Below are 19,947 nucleotides of genomic sequence, written 5' to 3'. Positions count from 1 at the left end.
GTTCTGCTAAAAAAACAAACAAACAAACAAAAAACCCCCAGCTTTCTTGGGAAATGTATATTCACATACCATGTAAAGTTTGCCCATTTAAAGCGTAAAAAAAAATCAAAGCCGAGCATAGTGGCATTCGCCTGTAGTCCCAACTGCTCAGGAGACTGAGGTGAGAGGATCGCTTGTGCCCCAGAGTTCCAGGCTGCAGTGAGCCGAGATCGCGCCACTGCACTCCAGCCTGGGAGACAGAGCAAGACAACGTACCTAAAAATAAATAATAAAGTGTAACATTAAGAGTTTTGTTGTTGTTGTTGAGAGAATTGTGCATTTATTACTGTGATCTCATTTTAGAATATTTTCATCACCCCAAAGAAAAATTCTGCCTCCAGTAGCAGTCATTCTACATTCACCACGTCCACTCCACCCCAAGTCCTAGACAATTGCTAGTATACTTTCTGTGTGTATGGCCTTGCCACTTTGCACGTTTGATATAAATGAAATCATACAGTGTGACTGGCTTCTTTCATTAAGTATAATGTCAACGTTTTAGTGACTAGCTTATTTCATGACTTTTTTTTTTTGAATCAGTCTCATGAGTCTCACTCAGGCTGGACTCACTCCCAGGCTGGAGTGCAGTGTCAGGATCTTGGCTCACTGCATCCTCTGCCACCCGGGTTCAAGCTAGTCTCCCGCCTCAGTCTCCCGAGTAGCTGGAACTACAGGCGCCTGCCACCACGTTCGGCTAATTTTTGGATTTTTAGTAGAGACGGGGTTTCACCATCTTGGCCAGGCTGGTCTTGAACTTCTCAGCTCTTGATCAACCTGCCTCAGCCTCCCAAAGTGCTGAGATTACAGGTGAGAGCCACTATGCCCGGCCGACTATCTTCTTATACTATGTATAATATTTTCAAAGCTTGTCTTTGCAGCATCTGTCAGACTGTTAGCGGATAAATAAAACTCTGTAAACTATTTTAAAGCAGTGGTATTCGGAGCCAGTATGAGTTACCTTGGCCCAGAGAGAAAACACAAACCCAAAAAGCCTTGAGTAAGTGATCCCGAGGCAGTTGGGTTATAGTTTGTTTTTTTACATTTTAGGGAGACAGGAGTTACAGGCAAAGACATAAATCAATACATGGAAGGTATACATTGGTTAGACCCAAAAAGGCGGATATCTCAATGGGTGGTCTTAGAAGTCATAGGTGGATTTTAGGGATTCTTTAGCTGACAGTTGCTTGAGAGAGTTAAGCTTTGTCTAAAGACTTGAAGTCAGTAGAAAAGAATGCTTGAACTAAGATAAGGGAGTTGTGTTGTTCAAGGTCCTTGTTACGCAGTTGAAGCGTGAGTAGCAGCCTCAGAGAATAGATGGGCCAGGCGCGGTGAATAGATGGGCTGGGCTCCAAGGCTCACGCCTCTAATCTCAACACTTTGTCAGGCTGAGGCAGGCCAATCACTTGAGGTCAGGAGTTCAAGACCAGCCTGGCCAACATGGTGAAACACCATCTCTACTAAAAATACAAAAATTAGCCAGGCACGGTGGCATGCGCCTGTAATCCAGCTACTTGGGAGGCTGAGGCACAAGAATTGCTTGGACAATTCTTGAGGAGACAAAGGTTGCAGTGAGCCAAGATCATGCTACTGCACTCTAGCCTGGATGACAGAGTGAGACTCCATCTCAAAAAAAAAAAAAAAAAAAAAGAAAAGAAAAGAGAATAGACAGTAAATGTCTCTTTTTGGAAAGTTAAGTGTCAGAATTAATCTTTCCTGGATATGGGAAAGGCCTAGAAAGGGAAATCCTGGCTGCATTAATGGAGAGTCTCTGTAGATGCAAATTTCTGTTACAAAAGACAGCTTTGTAGCTTTGTAGGGCCATTTCAAAATATGTCAAAGAAATATATTTTGGGCTTTTTTTTTGAGACTGAGTCTTGCTCTGTCAACCATACTGGAGTTCAGTAGCGCGATCTCAGCTCACTGCACCCTCTACTTCCTGGGTTCAAGCAGTTCTCCACCTCAGCCTCTGGAGCAGCTGGGATTACAGGTGCGCGCCACCACGCCTGACTAATTTTTGTATTTTGTTTGTTTGTTTGTTTTTGAGACAGAGTCTTGCCCTGTCACCTAGGCTGTAGTGCAGTGGCACAATCTCAGCTCACTGCAACCTCCACCTCCTGAGTTCAAGCGATTCTCCTGCCTCAGCCTACCGAGTAGCTGGGATTACAGGCACGCATCGCCATGCCCAGCTAATTTTTTGTATTTTCAATAGAGACGGTGTTTCACCATGTTGGCCAGGCTGGTCTCAAACTCCTGACCTCAAGTGATTCACCCACCTCTGCCTCCCAAAGTGCTGGGATTACAGGCGTGAGCCACCACACCCGGCCTACATAAAATATTTTTATTTCCTTCAGGGTTTGATATCTGTCATGTGATGCTATACCAGTGTCAGGTTGGAAGGTAAGCAACATTATACCAGTTAAAAAAAAAAAAAAACCCGTTTAACAAAATGTTATAGTCTGTAGGGTGTATCCTAACCTATGTCTTGCATGGCCTAGGTCTTGTTTATAATTTGGTATCTTTGTTAGCTATATATATAAATATAAAACATAGAGACAAGGTCTTGCCATGTGGCCCAGGCTGGTGTCGAACTCTTGGTCTCAAATGATCCTCTCACCTCGGCCTCCCAAAGTGATACAGAAGCTAGAAGAAACGAATTAGGCAGTTAGCGAGGGTTAGCAAATCCTTGGTAAAGTTTTCTTTTTAATAAAAAGCAGCCCCCAAATAATTTCTTAAAAAAAGCAGCCTGAAAAATCAAGCTGCAAGCATAGATGAACAAGCTGGAAGCTTGCGTGGGTAAATGCCGGCAGCTGTGCCAATAGAAAAGGGCTGGATGCCAGGTATATTCAACATGGAGGTTTCCTCTTCCCTTTTCTTTGTCGCCACATGTACAAGCAACATGGCACTGGCCAGGTTAAAACTATTTGTATAATAAAAGATTAGGGTGGGATGTCTAGCCTCTTCGCATGCTTTGTAAAAGGCGCACCTGGTCCAACCAACCCTCTGTGCCCCATGTAAATCAGATACTGGCTCCTCAAGCTCATCTCTACAACCAACCTCATCTTGCCCCAAACGGGGGAGATCCGTTCGGAACCCCCCGCCCCGCTGCATGGGAGAGCTTTTCTCTTTTGCCTATTAAACTTTCCTCTCTTAAACACACTCCTTGTGTGTTCATGTCTTTGATTTCCTTGGCATGAGACAATGAACCTCGGGTATTACCCCAGACAAGCAATGCCACTTCAGAAGTGTTGGGATTACAGGCGTCAGCCACCACACCTAGGCATAGTTTGGTATCTTATTGCCACAGAGAGTCCGTTTGGTCAGTCATACGATTTTTTTTTTTTTTTTTCTTGAGACAGGGTCTCGCTCTGTCACCCAGGCTGGAATGCAGTGGTGTGACCTCAGCTCACTGCAGCCCCAACCTCCTGGGCTCAAGCAATCCTCCCATCTCAGCCTTCTGAGTAGCTGGGACTACAGGCATGCACCACCATGCCTGGCTAGTTTTTGTATTTTTTGTAGAGTCAGGTTTTCACCATGTTGCCCAAGCTGGTCTTGAACTCCTGGGCTTAAGTGATCTTCCTGCCTCAGCCTCCCAAAGTGCTGGGACTAGAGGTGTCAGCCCCTGCACCTGACCATGATCTCTATTTTAACATTCATGTTGGTCAGCTGTTCTGCCTGAACTCCAAAAAGAGGTGGGTATAACGAGGTATGTCTAACCTCCTTTCCCATTGTTGATGAAAGAAGCCAAACTCTGTAAAAAATTTAAAGAGGTTTATTCTGAGCCAAATATGAATGACCATAGCCCGTAACACAGCATCTGGAGGTCCTGAGAACTTGTGCCCAAGGTAGTTAGATTACAGCTTGGTTTTATACATTTTAGGCCTCAAAATGTATAAATGTTTGGGGAGAGGGTTTCAGGTCATAGGTGAATTCAAACTGATTGGAAATTGGTTGCTTTGCCTGAAGTGTTGAAGTCAGCATAAAGAAATGTTTGAGTTGGGCGGGGCACGGTGGCTCACACCTGTAATCCCAGCACTTTGGGAGGCCAAGGTGGGCGGATCACCTGAGGTCAGAAGTTCAAGACCAGCCTGGCCAACATGGTGAAACCCCATCTCTACTAAAAATACAAAAATTAGCTGGGCGTGGTGATACATGCCTGTAATTCCAGCTACTCGGGAGGCTGAGGCAGGAGAATCGGTTAAACCTGGGAGGCAGGGGTTGCAGTGAGCTGAGATCACACCACTGCACTACAGCCTGGGTAACAGAGCGAGACCCTGTCTCAAAAAAAAAAAAAGATAAAAGAAAAAGAAAAGAAATGCTTGAGTTAAGATAAGGGGGGTTGTGGAAGCCAAGGTTCCTGTTGTATAGATGAAGCCTCTAAGTAGCAGGCTTTAGAGAGAATAGGTGCTAAATATGTCTTATGAGGCCTTAAAAGAGTCTTCTGGATGAGACCTACTAAGACAGGGGTCCTCAATCCCTGAGGATTTTCAAATGTTAAAACAACTTTGAATTTCTGGGATTAGGTCTATGTAGTCATAGAATATGATCCTCTTATATGTTGCTAGATTTGATTTCTTGCGCTATCTTTTTCTGGTTTTGATGTCAGGGTAATACAGGATGCACAGAGTGAATTGAGAAGCGTTCCCTCCTCTTCCATATGTTAGAAGCGTTATCCAGGAGAGGGAGATGTACTTCTGCTGGAAGAAAGGACAAGTGCAGTGGTGGGAGGAACCAGGGTATATTGGAGAACCTGAAGGAAATCCATTATGTCAGATGCAGGGTCAGTGAGGGGGTCCGAGGTACAAGCTAAGGCGGAGGGATTTGGGCTAGAGATGTTTCTTGGTGGTAATTAATGTCTCAGAGAAGGAAAGGAAAGGAAAGGAGTGAGCTTTGGGCCAAGTATTTTATTTTAATTTTTATTGTGAGACGGAGTCTTGCTCTGTTGCCGAGATTGGAGTGCAATGGCACGATCTCGGCTCACTGCAACCTCCACCCCCTGGGTTCAAGCCATTCTCCTGCCTCAGCCTCCCGAGTAGCTGGGATTACAGGTGCCCACCACCATGCCTGGCTAATTTTTGTATTTTTAGTAGAGACGGGGTTTCACCCTCTTGGTCAGGCTGGTCTCGAACTGCTGACCTCGTGATCCACCAACCTCGGCCTCCCAAAGTGCTGGGATTACAGGTGCCCACAGCGCCCAGCCTCAGGCCATGTCTTAAGGAAGTCCATTTTGAGATGGAGGATAGAAACAGGCAAAGAGGTGGGAGGACGGTTTGGGGAAGGTCATCCTGAAAAGAAAAGAAGTATCTAGAAGTTATGAGTTGAGGAAATGAGCCAATTGTGGGGTCTTTTGCGATGTTTGTGGAGGGGAGAGGAGACTGGCTGTGAGGAGAGCAGATGTCAAATTTTTTTTTTCTTTCTTTCTCATCTGTCTTGACACTTTTTTTTTTTTTTTTTGAGATGGAGTCTTGCACTGTCCGCCGGGCTGGAGTGCAGTGGCGTGATCTCAGCTCACTGCAACCTCCACCTCCTGGCTTCAAGTGATTCTCCTGCCTCAGCCTCCCAAGTAGCTGGGATTGCAGGTGCCTGCCACCATACCCAGCTAATTTTTGGTATTTTTAGTAGAGTCGGGGTTCCACTATGTTGGCCAGGCTGGTCTCAAACTCTTGACCTCGTGATCTGCCCTCCTCGGCCTCCCAAAGTGCTGGGATTATAGGCATGAGCCACCGCAGCCGGCTGACAACTTTTTTTAATTAATTTTTTTTTTTTTGAAAGAGTCTTGCTCTATTGCCCAGGCTGGAATGCAATGGTGCAATCTCAGCTCACTGCAACCTCTGCCTCCTGGCTTCAAGCGATTCTCGTGCCTCAGCCTTTTCAGTAGCTGGGATTACGGGCGTGCACCACCACGCCCAGATAATTTTTTGTATTTTTAGTAGAGATGGGATTTCGCCATGTTGGCAAGGCTGGTCTTGAACTTCTGGCCCCAAGTGATCCATCCACCTTGGCCTCCCAAAGTGCTGGGATCATGGTCTAAAAATTTTTTAGATAGGGTGTAGCTCTGCTACTCAGGCCGGAGTACAGTGGCATAATCACAGCTGACTGTAGCCTCGACTTCCTGAGCTCGAGTGATCCTCCCACCTCAGCCTCCTGAATCTGAGTAGCTGGGAGTACAGGTGCATGCCTTTTTTTTTTTTTTTGTAGGGATGGGGTTTCACCATGTTGCCTAGGCTGGTCTCAAATTCTTGGGCTTAAGCAATCTACTTGCCTTGGTTTCCCAAATTGCTAGGATTGAAGGCATGAGCCACTGTGCCCAGCCAACTTTTTATTTTAATATAATTTTATATCTTAAAAAAAATTCATGACTAGTACAACGAATTCCCAAATAATGTTTTCCAGATTCGCCAGTTATCTACACTTGCACCATTTAACCATTTACTTTATCATTCTCTGTCTCTTTATTTTTATACACACACACACATACATGCACATCTATATTTGACAGTATATTGCAGATATCATGTCTCCTTATCTTTAAATATTTCAGTGGCATTTCCAATGAACGTCCTCTTTTTTGTTGAAAATGGGGGAGATTTGGGTATGTAGAAGGGTTTAAGTGAAAGGTCTAGTCGAACAGAAAAGAGAGAAAGGATTGTTGTTGCTGAAGGCTTCTGGAAAGGTTCAGAGAGTGGGATGTAAAACCCAGGGGTGTGTGTGTGAGGGGGCCTTTGCTAGGGGAGGGTCAGCTCTGCAGTTGCAAGGAGAGGTGAAGTGGAGTGCAGGTGTGGGAGCCTTTGTTATGTTTGGTAGGGGAGGTTAGGAAGTTCCTCTCTGCTGGCTTTTTTGTGTGTGGATTAAGAACCAAGATGAGGCTGGGCTCGGTGGCTCACACCTGTAATCCCAACACTTTGAGAGGCCGAGACAGGTGGATCACCTAAGGTCAGGAGTTCAAGACCAGCCTGACCAACATGGCAAAACCCCGTCTCTACTAAAAATACAAAAATTAGCCGGGCATAGTGGCGTGCACCTGTAGTCCCAGCTACCTGGGAGACTGAGGCAGGAGAATTGCTTGAGCCTGGGAGGAGGAGGTTGTAGTGAGCTGAGATTGTGCCACTGCACTCCAGCCTGGGTGCAAAAACAAAAACAAAAACAACCACCAAAGTGATTATGAAAAAGAGGAGGAAGATATGTGAGTGTTGGAGGAGGGTCTGCATTGAAGAAGAGTGGAGAAAACATGAAGTGGTCAAGGAGAAGAGAAGAGACAGTTATGAGATAAGGATTTTAGTATTCATTTAGTGAGACAGCCTGTTTCAGGTCGACACTCATTCATCTAGAGCACAGCCAATCTGCCCTGTTTGGTGACTCACATGGAGAGTGGGGAGGTGGTTGAGTTTGTCTAGGCTGGGGTTTTGCCAAAGGGGTGTGATGAAAAGACAAAATGGGGAAGGGGAGGGAAGTTTAGGACACTAACAAGATTTTGGATCATAGAACATACTAGATAAGGATGAAAGAAGCTGCAGCCATAAAAAAGAATGAGTTCATGTCCTTTGCAGGGACATGGATGAAGCTGGAAGCCATCATTCTCAACAAACTAACACAGAACAGAAAACCAAACACCACATGTTCTCACTCATAAGTGGGAGTTGAACAATGAGAACACATGGACACAGGGAGGGGAACAACACACATGGGGGCCTGTTCGGGGTTGGGGTCAAGGGGAAAGAGAGCATTAAGACAAATATCTAATGCATGCAGGGCTTAAAACCTAGATGACGGGTTGGTAGGTGTAGTAAACCACCATGGCACATGTATACCTACGTAACAAACCTGCACCTTCTGCACATGTATCCCAGGACTTAAAGTAAAATTAAAAATAAAAATAAAAATAAAAAAGGATGAAAGAAGCAAAGTGGCCACGGGATGGGAAACAGAGGAGCAAGTGAACTAGAGGCAGGCTGAGAAGATAGGAGCCTATACTTTGTTTCTTAATGATTACTATTTTACTTATCTGAGCTAGCCATTAGTGAGCCACAGATACTGTACTAAATATTTTTCATGTATTAATTTCTTTTTTTTTTTGTTTTGTTGTGAGATGGAGTCTCGCTTTGTCACCCAGGCTGGAGTGCAGTGGTGTGATATCGGCTCACTGCAACCTCCGCTTCCCAGGTTCAAGTGATTCTCCTGCCTCAGCCACCCCAGTAGCTGGGATTACAGGTGCACGCCACCGCTACCGGCTAATTTTTGTATTTTTAGTAGAGATGGGGTTTCACCATGTTGGCCAGGCTTGTCTTGAACTACGGACCTCAAGTGATCTGCCCACCTTGGCCTACCAAAGTGCTGAAATTATAGGCATGAGCCACTGTGCCTGGCCTCATGTATTAATTTCTTATAATTCTTATGATAACTCTAGAAGGTAATTATTTTTTTTTTTCCACTAAAAATTACGGTGGCTCACACCTGTAATCCTAGCACTTTGGGAGGCTGAGGTGGGTGGATCACCTGAGGTCAGGAGTTCAAGACCAGACTGACCAACATGGTGAAACCTCATCTCTACTAAAAATACAAAATTTAGCTGGGTGTGGTGGTGGGCACCTGTAATCCCACCTACTCGGGAGGCTGAGGCAAGAGAATTGCTTGAACCTGGGAGGCAGAGGTTGCAGTGAGCCAAGATCACACCACAGCCTGAGTGACAGAGTGAGACTCTGTCTCAGAAAAAAAAAAACAACCAACTTTTATTTATTGACACCAGTTTTGGTTTAGAAATACCTTCTCTCTTTAGATTTTTCACAACATGCATTTAAAGGAAGGGAATTAGAAATAAATAAATAGCAAACTGATTCCTAAGTCACTTCTAAACTCACCCTAGCCCAAATTAACCCCACAGGCCCACTGGATCTAGGAGTCCAGCCATACTGTCGGAGTGGGTAATGATGTAGAGGGGTGAACATTTGGCCGATGGCAGAAATAAAGTGAGCAAACCAGCAGGTACATTTAATAACAAAAATGTTTGCTTTCTCACCTGCAGGGTTTGGGGACCAGTGCCTGCTCAACACTTTTTGGGTACTTGCTGAGTCCCTTGGCTATTGTGGGGGAGGCACTTGTCATTTCCTGCCATATGAAGGCAGCAGGCTGTGAAAGAGAAAGAAAAATAGCACCACAGGCCGGGTGCGGTGGCTCACATCTGTAATCCCAGCACTTTGGGAGGCCGAGGCGGGTGGATCACGAGGTCAGGAGATTGAGACCATCCTGGCTAACATGGTGAAAGCCCGTCTCTACTAAAACACAAAAAATTAGCTGGGCGTGATAGTGCGCACCTGTAGTCCCAGCTACTCGGGAGGCTGAGGCAAGGGAATCACTTGAACCCGGGAGGCAGAGGTTGCAGTGAGCCAAGATTGCGCCACTGTACTCAAGCCTGGAGACAGAGCGAGACCCCATCTCAAAATAAAAATAAAAATAAAAAAGAATAGCACCTCATGCCACGAAGAAGTGTATCTGTGGCTGGGCACAGTGGCTCACTCCTATAATCCCAGCACTTTGGAAGGCCGAGGTGGGTGGATCACCTGAGGTCGGGAGTTTGAGACCAGCCTGACCAACATGCAGAAACCCCATCTCTACTAAAAACACAAAATTAGCCAGGCGTGGTGGCGTGTGCCTATAATCCCAGCTACTCGGGAGGTTGACGCAGGAGAATCGCTTGAACCCGGGAGGCGGAGGTTGCACCATTGCACTCCAGCCTAGGCAACAAGAGCGACACTCCATCTCAAAAAAAAAAAAAAAAAAAAAAAAGAGAGAGAGAAAAAAAGAAGTGTGCCTGTAAGATAAGTATTATCATTGTAAAAGGAAAATAAAAACTCAGGACTCCAGTTCACTCTGCCAGAGGAAAAAATTAAGCTGAAAGCTGAGTCATACAAGAAGCTGTCTTTCCTTTTGTTCCTAAGCAGAATACTACAGTTAAAAGGTTAAATATCTCCACAGGTAGCTACTGTATGTTCATCTTATCTTCTGTAAAGTGTCCATTTACTGAGCATGAGACCAGTGTGTAATTGACGATTCTCCTGCCTGCTCCTTTTCTCTTGTGACACATGGATGACCATACCCTCCCTCTTTCCCCTTAGCCCACTTTTCCCCTTTAAATATTGAAGCCCTCAAATTCATCTTTGGAGAAAGGGCACAGACCACAGACAGTTTCTGTGATTCTGTCTTTATTTCTTCTGGGCATGTCCTTAGCCTCAGCAAAATAAACTTCTAAATTGATTGAGACTTGTCTCAGATACTTTTTGGTTTACATCATCAAGCCATTTTATAGACAAGGAAACTGGCGGGGTGCAATGGCTCACACCCACAATCCCAGCACTTTGAGAGGCCAAGGTGGGCGGATCACTTGAGGTCAGGAGTTCGAGATCAGCTTGGCCAACACGGTGAAACCCATCTTTACTAAAAAAAATAGAAAAATTGACTGGGCATGGTGGCATGCACCTGTAATGCCAGCTACTCAGGAGGGTGAGGCAGGATAATTGCTTGAACCCAGGAGGCGGAGGTCGCAGTGAGCCGAGATCGTGCCACTGCACTCCAGCCTGGGTGACAGAGCAAGACTCTGTCTCAAAATATATATATGTATATATATTTCCTTGTCTATTTATAGAACAGGTTAAGTGACTTGTCCAAGGTGACACAGCTAAAAAGTGACAGCAGGGGTTCAAACCCATTCTCTTTAACTCCACAAATGAGTATGGTTCTCCAATTCATGCTTCCTTCAGCTAACAGAGTGGGTGTTCAAAAATGCAGATTGTAAAGGCCAGGCAAGGTGGCTCATGCCTGTAATTCCAGCACTTGGGAAGCCAGAGTGGGAAGATGGCTGGCCTGAGTCCAGGAATTCAAGACCAGCCTGGGCAATATAGTGAGACCTTGTCTCAAAAAAAAAAAAAAGCCAAATGTGGTGTCTCATGCCTGCAGTCCCAACTACTCAGGAAGCTGAGATGGGAGGATCACTTGAGCCCAGGAGGTTGAGGCTATAGTCAGCTATGATCATGCCACTGCACTCCAGCCTGGCCATCAGAGCTTTAATTAAGATATAAATGGAAATATGTGTTTTAAAAATATGATGAATTGATGAGTAGATAGAAAGTTGGATAGATGGATAGTTGTGTGATGAAGCAAATCATAGTAAGAGTCTGGGGGTAGCTCTATGGATGTCTGAAACTTTTCGTGTAAAATATTTGGAGGTAAGTGGCTGAATGGAAGATAAATAAGTGAAGTTAAATCACTTCTTCTGTGTGCACCTTGATTGACTTGTATTTGTAGGTCTGTGAGAATCTGTAGAGTAATAGAAGAATGGCTGTTTCCTCCTGGTAAACAGGTTTGTATGCACTATACTTAAAGATTTCTTGTGCCTGCAACCCAGGGCATCCTGGACTCTCCAGTATTGAAAAAGAATGTTTATTTATTTATTATTTTAATTTTTTTTATAGACAAGGTCTTGCTATATTGCCCAGGCTGGTCTTGAACTCCTAGCCTCAAGCGATCCTCCCAACTTGGCCTCCCAAAGTGCTGGGACTACAGGTGTGAGCCACTGTGCCCAGAAAAAAAAAAAAGAATATTTAGATTGCATAGTTCAATAACTTTTTTCATATTTGTTTATTTATTTAATTTTTGAGACAGAGTCTCACTCTGTTACTCAAACTGGAGTGCAGTGGCACGATCTCGGCTCACTGCAACCTCCACCTCCCGGGTTCAAGTGATCCTTTCGCCTGAGCCTCCAAAGTAGCTGAGACTACAGATGCGCACCTCACCACGCCTGGCTAATTTTTTTTGTAATTTTAGTAGAGATGGGGTTTCACCATGTTGGCCAGGGTGGTCTCAAACTCCTGACTTTGTGATCCACCCACCTTGGCATCCCAAAGTGCTGGGATTACAAGTGTGAGCCACCGTGCCAGGCCATGTAATTAAATCACCCTTAAGAGACGAAAATAAGCACTTCTAGAGAAGGAAGTTGAACCACATTATCAAAAGGTTTGGGACAAAGGATAATCATTGCATTCTGCTTGCCAGCCCAAGGTTGTTCACACCACAAGAAGGGTTTAATCTGCCTCCACTGCTTGTTTTTCACTTCTGTGCAACTTCACTGAGTCCCAAATAATGTATTTTATATGCACAAATCCTTTTTTTTCCTTCTTTTTTTTTTTTTTTTTTAAGTAGAGACAGAGTTTCACCATGTTGGCCAGGCTGGTCTCAAACTTCTGACCTCAGGTGATCTGCTTGCCTCGGCCTCCCAAAGTGCTGGGATTACAGGTGTCAGCCACCGTGCCTGGTCATTTTTTTTTTTTGAGATGGAGTCTCGCTCTGTCATACAGGCTGGAGTGCAGTGGCGCAATCTTGGCTCAATGCAACTTCTGCCTCCCAGATTCAAGTGATTCTCCTGCCTCAGCCTCCCAAGTAGCTGGGACTACAGGCGTGCACCACCACACCCAGCTAATTTTTTATTTTTATTTTTATTTTTAGTGGAGACAGGGTCTCAATATGTTGGCCAGGCTGGTCTCAAACTCCTGACCTCACGTGATCCACCCCATGATCCATCTCGGGGTCCCAAAGTGCTGGGAATACAGACGTCAGCTACTGTACCCAGCCGACATGTCTTCTTTTTATGGTCCAGTTCCCAGTTTGTGATGTATTTGGCATTTAAGTGATTTTGAAAACAAAGAAAATATAGGTATCACATCAATGTGCTATTTGTTTTCAAAAAGGATTCCATTCATTTCATATCACTGTTGCCACTCTCAGTTGATGGTTGATTTCAAGGCACCTTTGCAGGCAGGCAGGATATGCCAGCATCATTCACTGACCTGTTTGTTCCCCTTCCAGAAGCCTCCAGAGCAGAGTGTTAGGTAACATGAAGGGAGAAGGGGGAGACAAAGTTGCCTGGCGCGGAGGTGTTTGCTGAAGCTTCAGGCTTGGTTGGCTAATATAGAACCTGTGAAAAGACAGGATGTTCTTGCTTCTTTAGGAACCTTGATCACTCCATTCCTTTCAGGAGCAATCAGCTGATAGCTTGGCTCACTCTCTGCCTGAGTGAATGTGCACAACAGCATGTGACTGGGTGTCCTCAAACAAAAAGATCTTGCCAGGTCTCACTGTTGATTTGTTTTAATATACCTCCTATCTTTGCCTAATCACATGGTAGTTTAGGCTGCAGCACTGGGGCTGTGCAGACACAGGATGCTGGGAGGACTTTTGGCTGCATTCATCCTAGCTTAGCTCCTTTTGAGATGTGTTTCCCTGGGCAAGTGACTTTACTTCTCTCTGTGTCTGGGTCTGACTGTTAATGAGGGTACTGATAGGAGTACCTGCCTCATAGTGACAGATGAAGCTCTTAGCACAATGCCTGGCCTCTAACAAGCATTCAGTAAATGGGAACTACTCTTATGATTACGCTGCTCATGTTATTCTTAAATTACTTCTTTTTTAAATTAATTATATTTTTTCTCTTGTAGAGTTGAGGTCTGGCTATGTTGGCCAGGTTGGTCTTGAACTCTTGGCCTCAAACAGTCCTGCCACTTCTGCCTCCCAAAGTACTAGGATTATAGGCTTGAGCCACCACGCCCAGCCTGAAATTACTTCTTTCATTCAAACATAGGTTTTTGAGATCTTTGAAGTTCTGACTGTCATTTTAACAGCTGCATAGGATGCCATAATTTGGATATTGCCTCCTCTGAAAACTGTCTTTTCCTGTCACCTCTAACCCAGTTAATAAAAAAGCCGAATCACTGAAACTGTCACTCCTTGTTGACTCTCAGCTCCTCTTTGACACATTTCTCCATTCACTTTGTCTTTTCTTTTCTTTTTTTTTTTTTTTTTTGAGACAGGGTCTCACTCCATCGCCCAAGCTGGAGTGCAGTGGCACAATCTCGCGTTACTGTATCCCCGACCGCCTGGCTCAAGCGATCTTCCCATCTCAGCCTCCTGAGTAGCTGGGACTACAGGCATGCACCACTCTGCCTGGCTACATACTTTTAAAAAATTTTTAGTAGATACAAGGTCTTGCTATGTTGCCCAGGCTGGTCTCAAACTCTTGAGCAGCAATCCTCCTACCTCCGCCTCCCAAAGTGGTAGCCACCGCACCCAGCCTCTTTGTTCACTTATTAAGTTGTGCTCTCATTTCAGTTTGTAAATCTATTCTTAATCTCTCTTAATCTATTCTTGACCCATGGGGCCCTGACCTCATTCATGTGCTCCTCCTCTCCCACCTGGACCACTGCAGGTGAGTGAATTCTTGTTCATGAGATTGCCTGCCACCAGGATTAAGTGTGACAAGTTCACCTGCTACCCAGCTGCCAAATCTGCAAATCTGACCCGATAACTGCTCTGCATATACACGGTGGCCCATGGCACTCATGACACCTGGTGCCAGCTATCATAAGAGTTATGGATGACAGCAGCTTCTGAGTCAGAGAGTAATGGAGGGGTAGGGAACACCTAGTGAAATGTCCAAATGCTGACTCCACTAAGCCACCTTGGAGGCTTCCAGAGCTCAGCTAAAGAGTCTTTGTATCCAAGTTGCTGATAGCAGCCAGGCCTTCCCAGAGCTGGGTACAGGAGGAGAAGGGCTCTGTAGCCATCCAGCTGAGACCACAGAGTTTGTCCTTTCCCATTTACTCACTGAGTGATCAATTCTTTTTTTTTTTTTTTTTTTTTTTTGAGACAGCATCTCACTCTCTCACCCAGGCTAGAGTGCAGTGGTGTGATCTCGGCTGACTGCAACCTTTGCCTCCTGGGTTCAAGCGATTCTCGGGCCTCCACCTCCCGAGTAGCTGGGATTACAGGTGCATGCCACCATGCCCAGCTAATTTTATATTTTTAGTAGAGACGGAGTTTCACCATGTTGGCCAGACTGGTCTCGAACTCCTGACCTCAGGTGATCCGCCTGCCTTGGCCTCCCAAAGTGCTGGGATTACAGCATTTGAGCCACAACCCCCAGCCAATTCTCGACACTCACTTTAAACCCCCTGATACCCTGTGGCACTGTGCTTGTCCGAGCTGGTTCTTCCTGAGTTCACACTTTCCTCTGGCCATGGCTGGCCTGCCCCACGCTTGGGCAAAACCTCTTCCAGAAAACCTCCTGCCCCTCCTGGGCTCTTCTGTCTTGACTCACTGTGTTAACAAGATACGTGTCTGTGTTTGGATCACTCCAAACTAGGAGGGAAGCGTCTGTGACATTCACCTTTGTGTTCCCAGTGCCTGACACCAGGCCCATCATATTAAATAATTGACTGACTGCATGTTTGAGTGACCCATAGAGGAAAATGCAAATCACCTGTAATCATATTACCCAGATAACTAGTGAAATTAATTCACTGGATATGCCCTTCTAGACATTTTTCCTCCTAGCTTTATCTAATAGTATTTCTCACACACACATCCTACACATGGCATTTTATTTTATATAATCTGGACCAAACCCTCCTTAATGTTTAGAACCTTTTTACATTTAATGTATCGCGTGTATGTATGCATGTGGGCACATTGGCCGGAAATCAAACCCAGGTCAACTGCTTGGAAGGCAGCTATGCTCACCACATTTAATGTATCATGGACAGTTCCCCTTCTCATCTAATCTTCTTCTTCTTTTTTTTTTTTGTTTTTTTTTTTTGGTAAAACACGGATCTCACTCTCTCTTGGGCTGGAGTGCATTGGCACAATCACAGCTCACTGCAGCCTTGACCTCCCAGGCTCAAGTGATTCTCCCAACTCTGCCTCCTGAGTAGCTGGGACTACAGGCACATGCCACCATACTTGGCTAATTTTAAAAATTTTTTGTAAAAATGGGGTCTTGCTATGTTGCCCAGGCTGGTCTTCAACTCCTGGGCTCAAGCGATGCTTCTGCCTTGGACTCCCAAAGTGCTGGAATTACAGGCGTGAGCCACTGCGCCCAGCCTTATCAAATATTCTTGTAGGCCTTGAATTGTGGTGCTGTGTAATGTTTCACTGAGAGAGTGCTCTCTGATTGAACCCTTCCCTTTTCAGACATGCAGTTTATTTTCCAGCTGAAATTATTAATGTTTCTTTTCTGCTGAGAGCATTTCTTTCTCATCATGAAGAAAATGGTAAACAAATACTGAATTAAAGACCATCAATAGCAAGGAAAAGTACAGCAGTCCTGCCTTACCCTTGAGGTGGACTACGGACCCCCCCCAAGGGATGCCTGAAATGGCAGATGGTACTGAACCCAGTATGTACTATGTTTTTTCCTATGCATACATACATACCTATGATAAAGGTTAATTTATAAATTAGGCACAATAGGAGATGAACAGCAAAACTAATAATAAAATAGAACAGCCATTAGAGTGTACTGTAATATAAGTTATGTGAATGTGGTCTCTCTCTCAAAATATCTTATTGTACTATATTCACCCTTCTTTCTGTGGTGATGTGAGATGATGAAATGCCTACGTGGCCGGGCACGGTGGCTCATACCTGTAATCCCAGCACTTTAGGAGGCTGAGACGGGTGGATCATCTGAGGTCAGGAGTTCGAGACCAGCCTGGCCAACATGGCAAAAGTCCATCTCTACTAAAAATACAAAAATTAGCCAGGCCTGGTGGCGCATGCCTGTAATCCCAGCTACTTGAGAGGCTGAGGCAGGAGAATCGCTTGAACCTGGGAGGTGGAGGTTGTAGTGAGCCGAGATCGCGCCATTGCACTCCAGCCTGGGCAACAAGTGAAACTCCGTCTCAAAAAAAAAAAAAAAAAGAAAATACCTATGTGATGAGATGAAGGGAGGTGAATGGCGCAGGCACTGTGATGTAGTGTTCGGCTACTGAGGTTACATCAGAAGGAGGATCCTCTGCTTCGGGCAATCCTGGATCATTGAGCCATGAAGATCTCGATGCTTGGGGATCCTTGATAGTGTTTTTTGCTGAAAACTTTTGGAAGAACATTGTAATCAGAGGTCGTTGCCTTTCTTTGTAACTCCATAAAAGTGTTGCTGCGAAGTTGTAGACTATCTGTGATCATACGGGTGATTTTAATGCTGCGTTCCATCTGAGGATCGTATGCCATAATTTTATGTTTTCATGTCTGTGCAGTTTGAAACACTTCAGCAAATTTTAGTAATGTCCACATGGCTGGTTCTGCTTTAGTTTCTTCTTCTTCATCTTCCTCTTCCTCTATAGAGGACATGACAAGTTCTTCCAGTTCCTCATTTGTTAACACTTCTCAATGGCCTTCAGTATGTCCTTCTACTTCATCAAGCATATCAGCAAATCCTTCTCCATCAACTTGTCTTGTTGCATGGATGATTTTCCCAACTTCTCTATCAATTTCAGGGAAGGCTTTAAAATCATTCACAACTGCCACTCCATCAGTCCTTCCAGCAGGCATTTAGTTTGTGATTTAATTCATCCATTGCAACTTTGATGAGTGCTATTGCATCAGCAATAGTGAATGATTTCCAGCACTACATTATTTCCAGTTTACGATCTGCATCAATTGCTGATTGAATGTGATGAAATACCAGGCAGATGTATGTGGCCTTGGGAAAATGAATGATGTCCTAGTCAAGCGGCTGAAGAAAAAGGTTGTATTTGCAGATAAAAATACAACCTCAGCATTTTCATGTTCATGGCAAACAGATTCAGGATGGCTGGGTACATTATCTATTATTAATAGGTCCTTAAATTCCAACCCTTCCTCTTTCAAATATTTTTTCACTTCTGGGAACCATTGATGCATTGGTGGAACCATTCTATAAACAAGACAGCTGTCACTCATACTTTCTGATTATATGGCCAGAACACAAGTATAAATAAGTTTTGGTTTTGCTTTTGAGGGCACATGGGTTCTTTGCTCTGTACACCATGCTTGGCTTTATCATATGCCCTGCAGCGTTGCCACACAGTACGAGAGTTAATCTGTCTTTCCGTGCTTTATGCCCTGGTGCTTCCTTTGCACTTTTATGAATTTAGGTTCTGTTGGTCATCTTCTTCCAGAAGAGGCCGGTCTTATTGCAATTGAAGACTTGCTGTGTATGATATCTTTTCTCCTTAATCTACTTCTTCAAGTCTGCCGAAAATGTGGCAGCAGCTTCTTCACTGGCAAATGCAACCTCTTTAGTAGTTTTTATGCTTTTCAGTCCAAACCTATTCTTGAATCTGTATAACGGTCCCTTACTTGCGGTAAATGGCTGGGTGTCACTTGTTTCAGGGGATCCTTGCTGATGTCTTTGTGTAGGCTCCGTGCTTTCTGGTACAACACATTGCTGTCAGAACACCTTTCTGTTCACGTCTTCTACCCACAAATGTAATGCCTTTTCCATCTTAACTAAGCACTTATGTACTGTGGTCGTAACTCCATAACTTTTTTTTTTTTTTTTTTTTGAGACAGAGTCTTGCTCTGTAGCCCAGGCTGGTGTGCAGTGGTGCGATCTCGGCTCACTGCAACCTCCGTGTGGCTGTAACTTTTGCGGTTTGAGGTGTGTCATCAAGACTGACATGAATTTTTTTTTTTTCCTTCTTCACAATTTCATGGATAGAAGATTCCTTGTTACAGTAGATCTTAGTAACCTAGGCATATGATTTTTTTCTTTCCTTATTGAGTTGAGAACTTTTACCTTTTTTTTTTTTTTTTGAGATGGAGTTTGCCCAGGCTGGAGTGCAATGGCATGGTCTCGGCTCACTGCAACCTTCACTTCACAGGTTCAAGGGATTCTCTTGCTTCTGACTCCCAAGTAGCTGGGATTATAGGTGCCTACCACCACGCCTGGCTAATTTTTGTATTTTTAGTAGAGACGGGTTTCACCATGTTGGCTTGGCTAGGCTAGTCTTGAACTCCTGACCTCAGGTGATCCACCCACCTCAGCCTCCCAAAGTGCTGGGATTACCGGTGTGAGCCAGTGCGCCCAGTCAACTTTACCTTTTTGCCTAAAGAAAGTACTTTGTAGCCTATCTTTGGCATATCTGACTTGCCGGCATCACTACTCTTGTGTTTTGGGGCCATTAATAAGTAAAATAAGAGTTACTTGAACACAAGCACTGTGATACCACAACCGTCAATCTCATAACTGAGAAGGCTACTGAATGACTAAGGGGCAGGTAGCATGTATAGTTCAGATACACTGGACGGAGGGGTAATTAATGTCCCAGGTGGGACGGAGTAGGACAGCACGCGATTTCATCACAATACTCAGAATGGTGCACAATTGCAAACTTACCAATTGTTTGTTTCTGGAGTTTTCCATGTAGTATTTTTGAACCATGGTTGAGTGAGATTAACTGAAACTGCAGAGAGCAAAATCACACATGAGGGGGGACTACTGTAAATCATTCTGATTTCACTGTTGTTTGACCTTTAAAATTTTTTGGGTGGGTATGGTGGCTCACACCCATAATCCCATCACTTTGGGAGGTGAGGTGGGAAGATTGCTTAAGCCCAGGAGTTCAAGACCAACCTGGGCAACTTAGTGAGACCTGATCTCTACAAAAATAAAAATAAGAAAAACAAATAAAATTCTTCAAGCTCTGTCTCCAGTGAAGGATCCTACTATGTGGTGCGTTTTTTATTGAATTGTTTTATTTTTTCCATGGCAGGACTATGGCAGCCAGGGACGCCACTTCAGGCAGCTTGTCAGAGGAGAGCAGTGCTTTGGACCTGCCATCAGTGTGTGACATAGGAGATTATGTCCTGCAGAGACCCAGCCAAGAAGCCAACAGCGAGGCTTTCAGTTCTTTGGAATTCCATTCTCTTCCTTGTTCTTCTGATGTGGATCCAGGTAATAAGCAGAGTTTAAAACAAACTAACTTAAAAACAACCAGCAGCTATACGGGTGTGTGATAGTTTGTTTCGCTGTCTTCCAATAGCAGATTTCTGAGAAGGCTTCATTGTCTTAGGCAGAAAAACATCTTACCTAAGCAAAGCTGTTAGGAG

At 44.6% G+C, this 19,947-nt stretch overlaps 1 protein-coding gene across 7 annotated transcripts in view; it reads left to right on the top strand.

The window, feature by feature from the left end:
- Positions 1 to 19,947, top strand: part of SHLD1 (shieldin complex subunit 1) — a 111,881-nt gene that overhangs the window by 359 nt on the left and 91,575 nt on the right. For 5 of the 7 annotated variants that reach the window (XM_015457817.3, XM_005568395.4, XM_005568398.4 and 2 more), the window contains one exon: positions 19,611 to 19,792. In XM_015457817.3, the coding sequence (XP_015313303.3) occupies positions 19,615 to 19,792 (178 nt within the window). In that variant the 5' untranslated portion in view covers positions 19,611 to 19,614. Of the gene's footprint in view, positions 1 to 2,390; positions 2,437 to 19,610; positions 19,793 to 19,947 lie in introns of all 7 variants that reach the window. The other 2 variants (XM_065522795.1, XM_005568396.4) reach the window with 1 other exon arrangement.

This window comes from Macaca fascicularis, chromosome 10 (assembly GCF_037993035.2).
Source record: "Macaca fascicularis isolate 582-1 chromosome 10, T2T-MFA8v1.1".
Lineage (NCBI taxonomy): Eukaryota > Metazoa > Chordata > Mammalia > Primates > Cercopithecidae > Macaca > Macaca fascicularis.
This window is presented reverse-complemented; position numbering and strand designations above follow the sequence as displayed.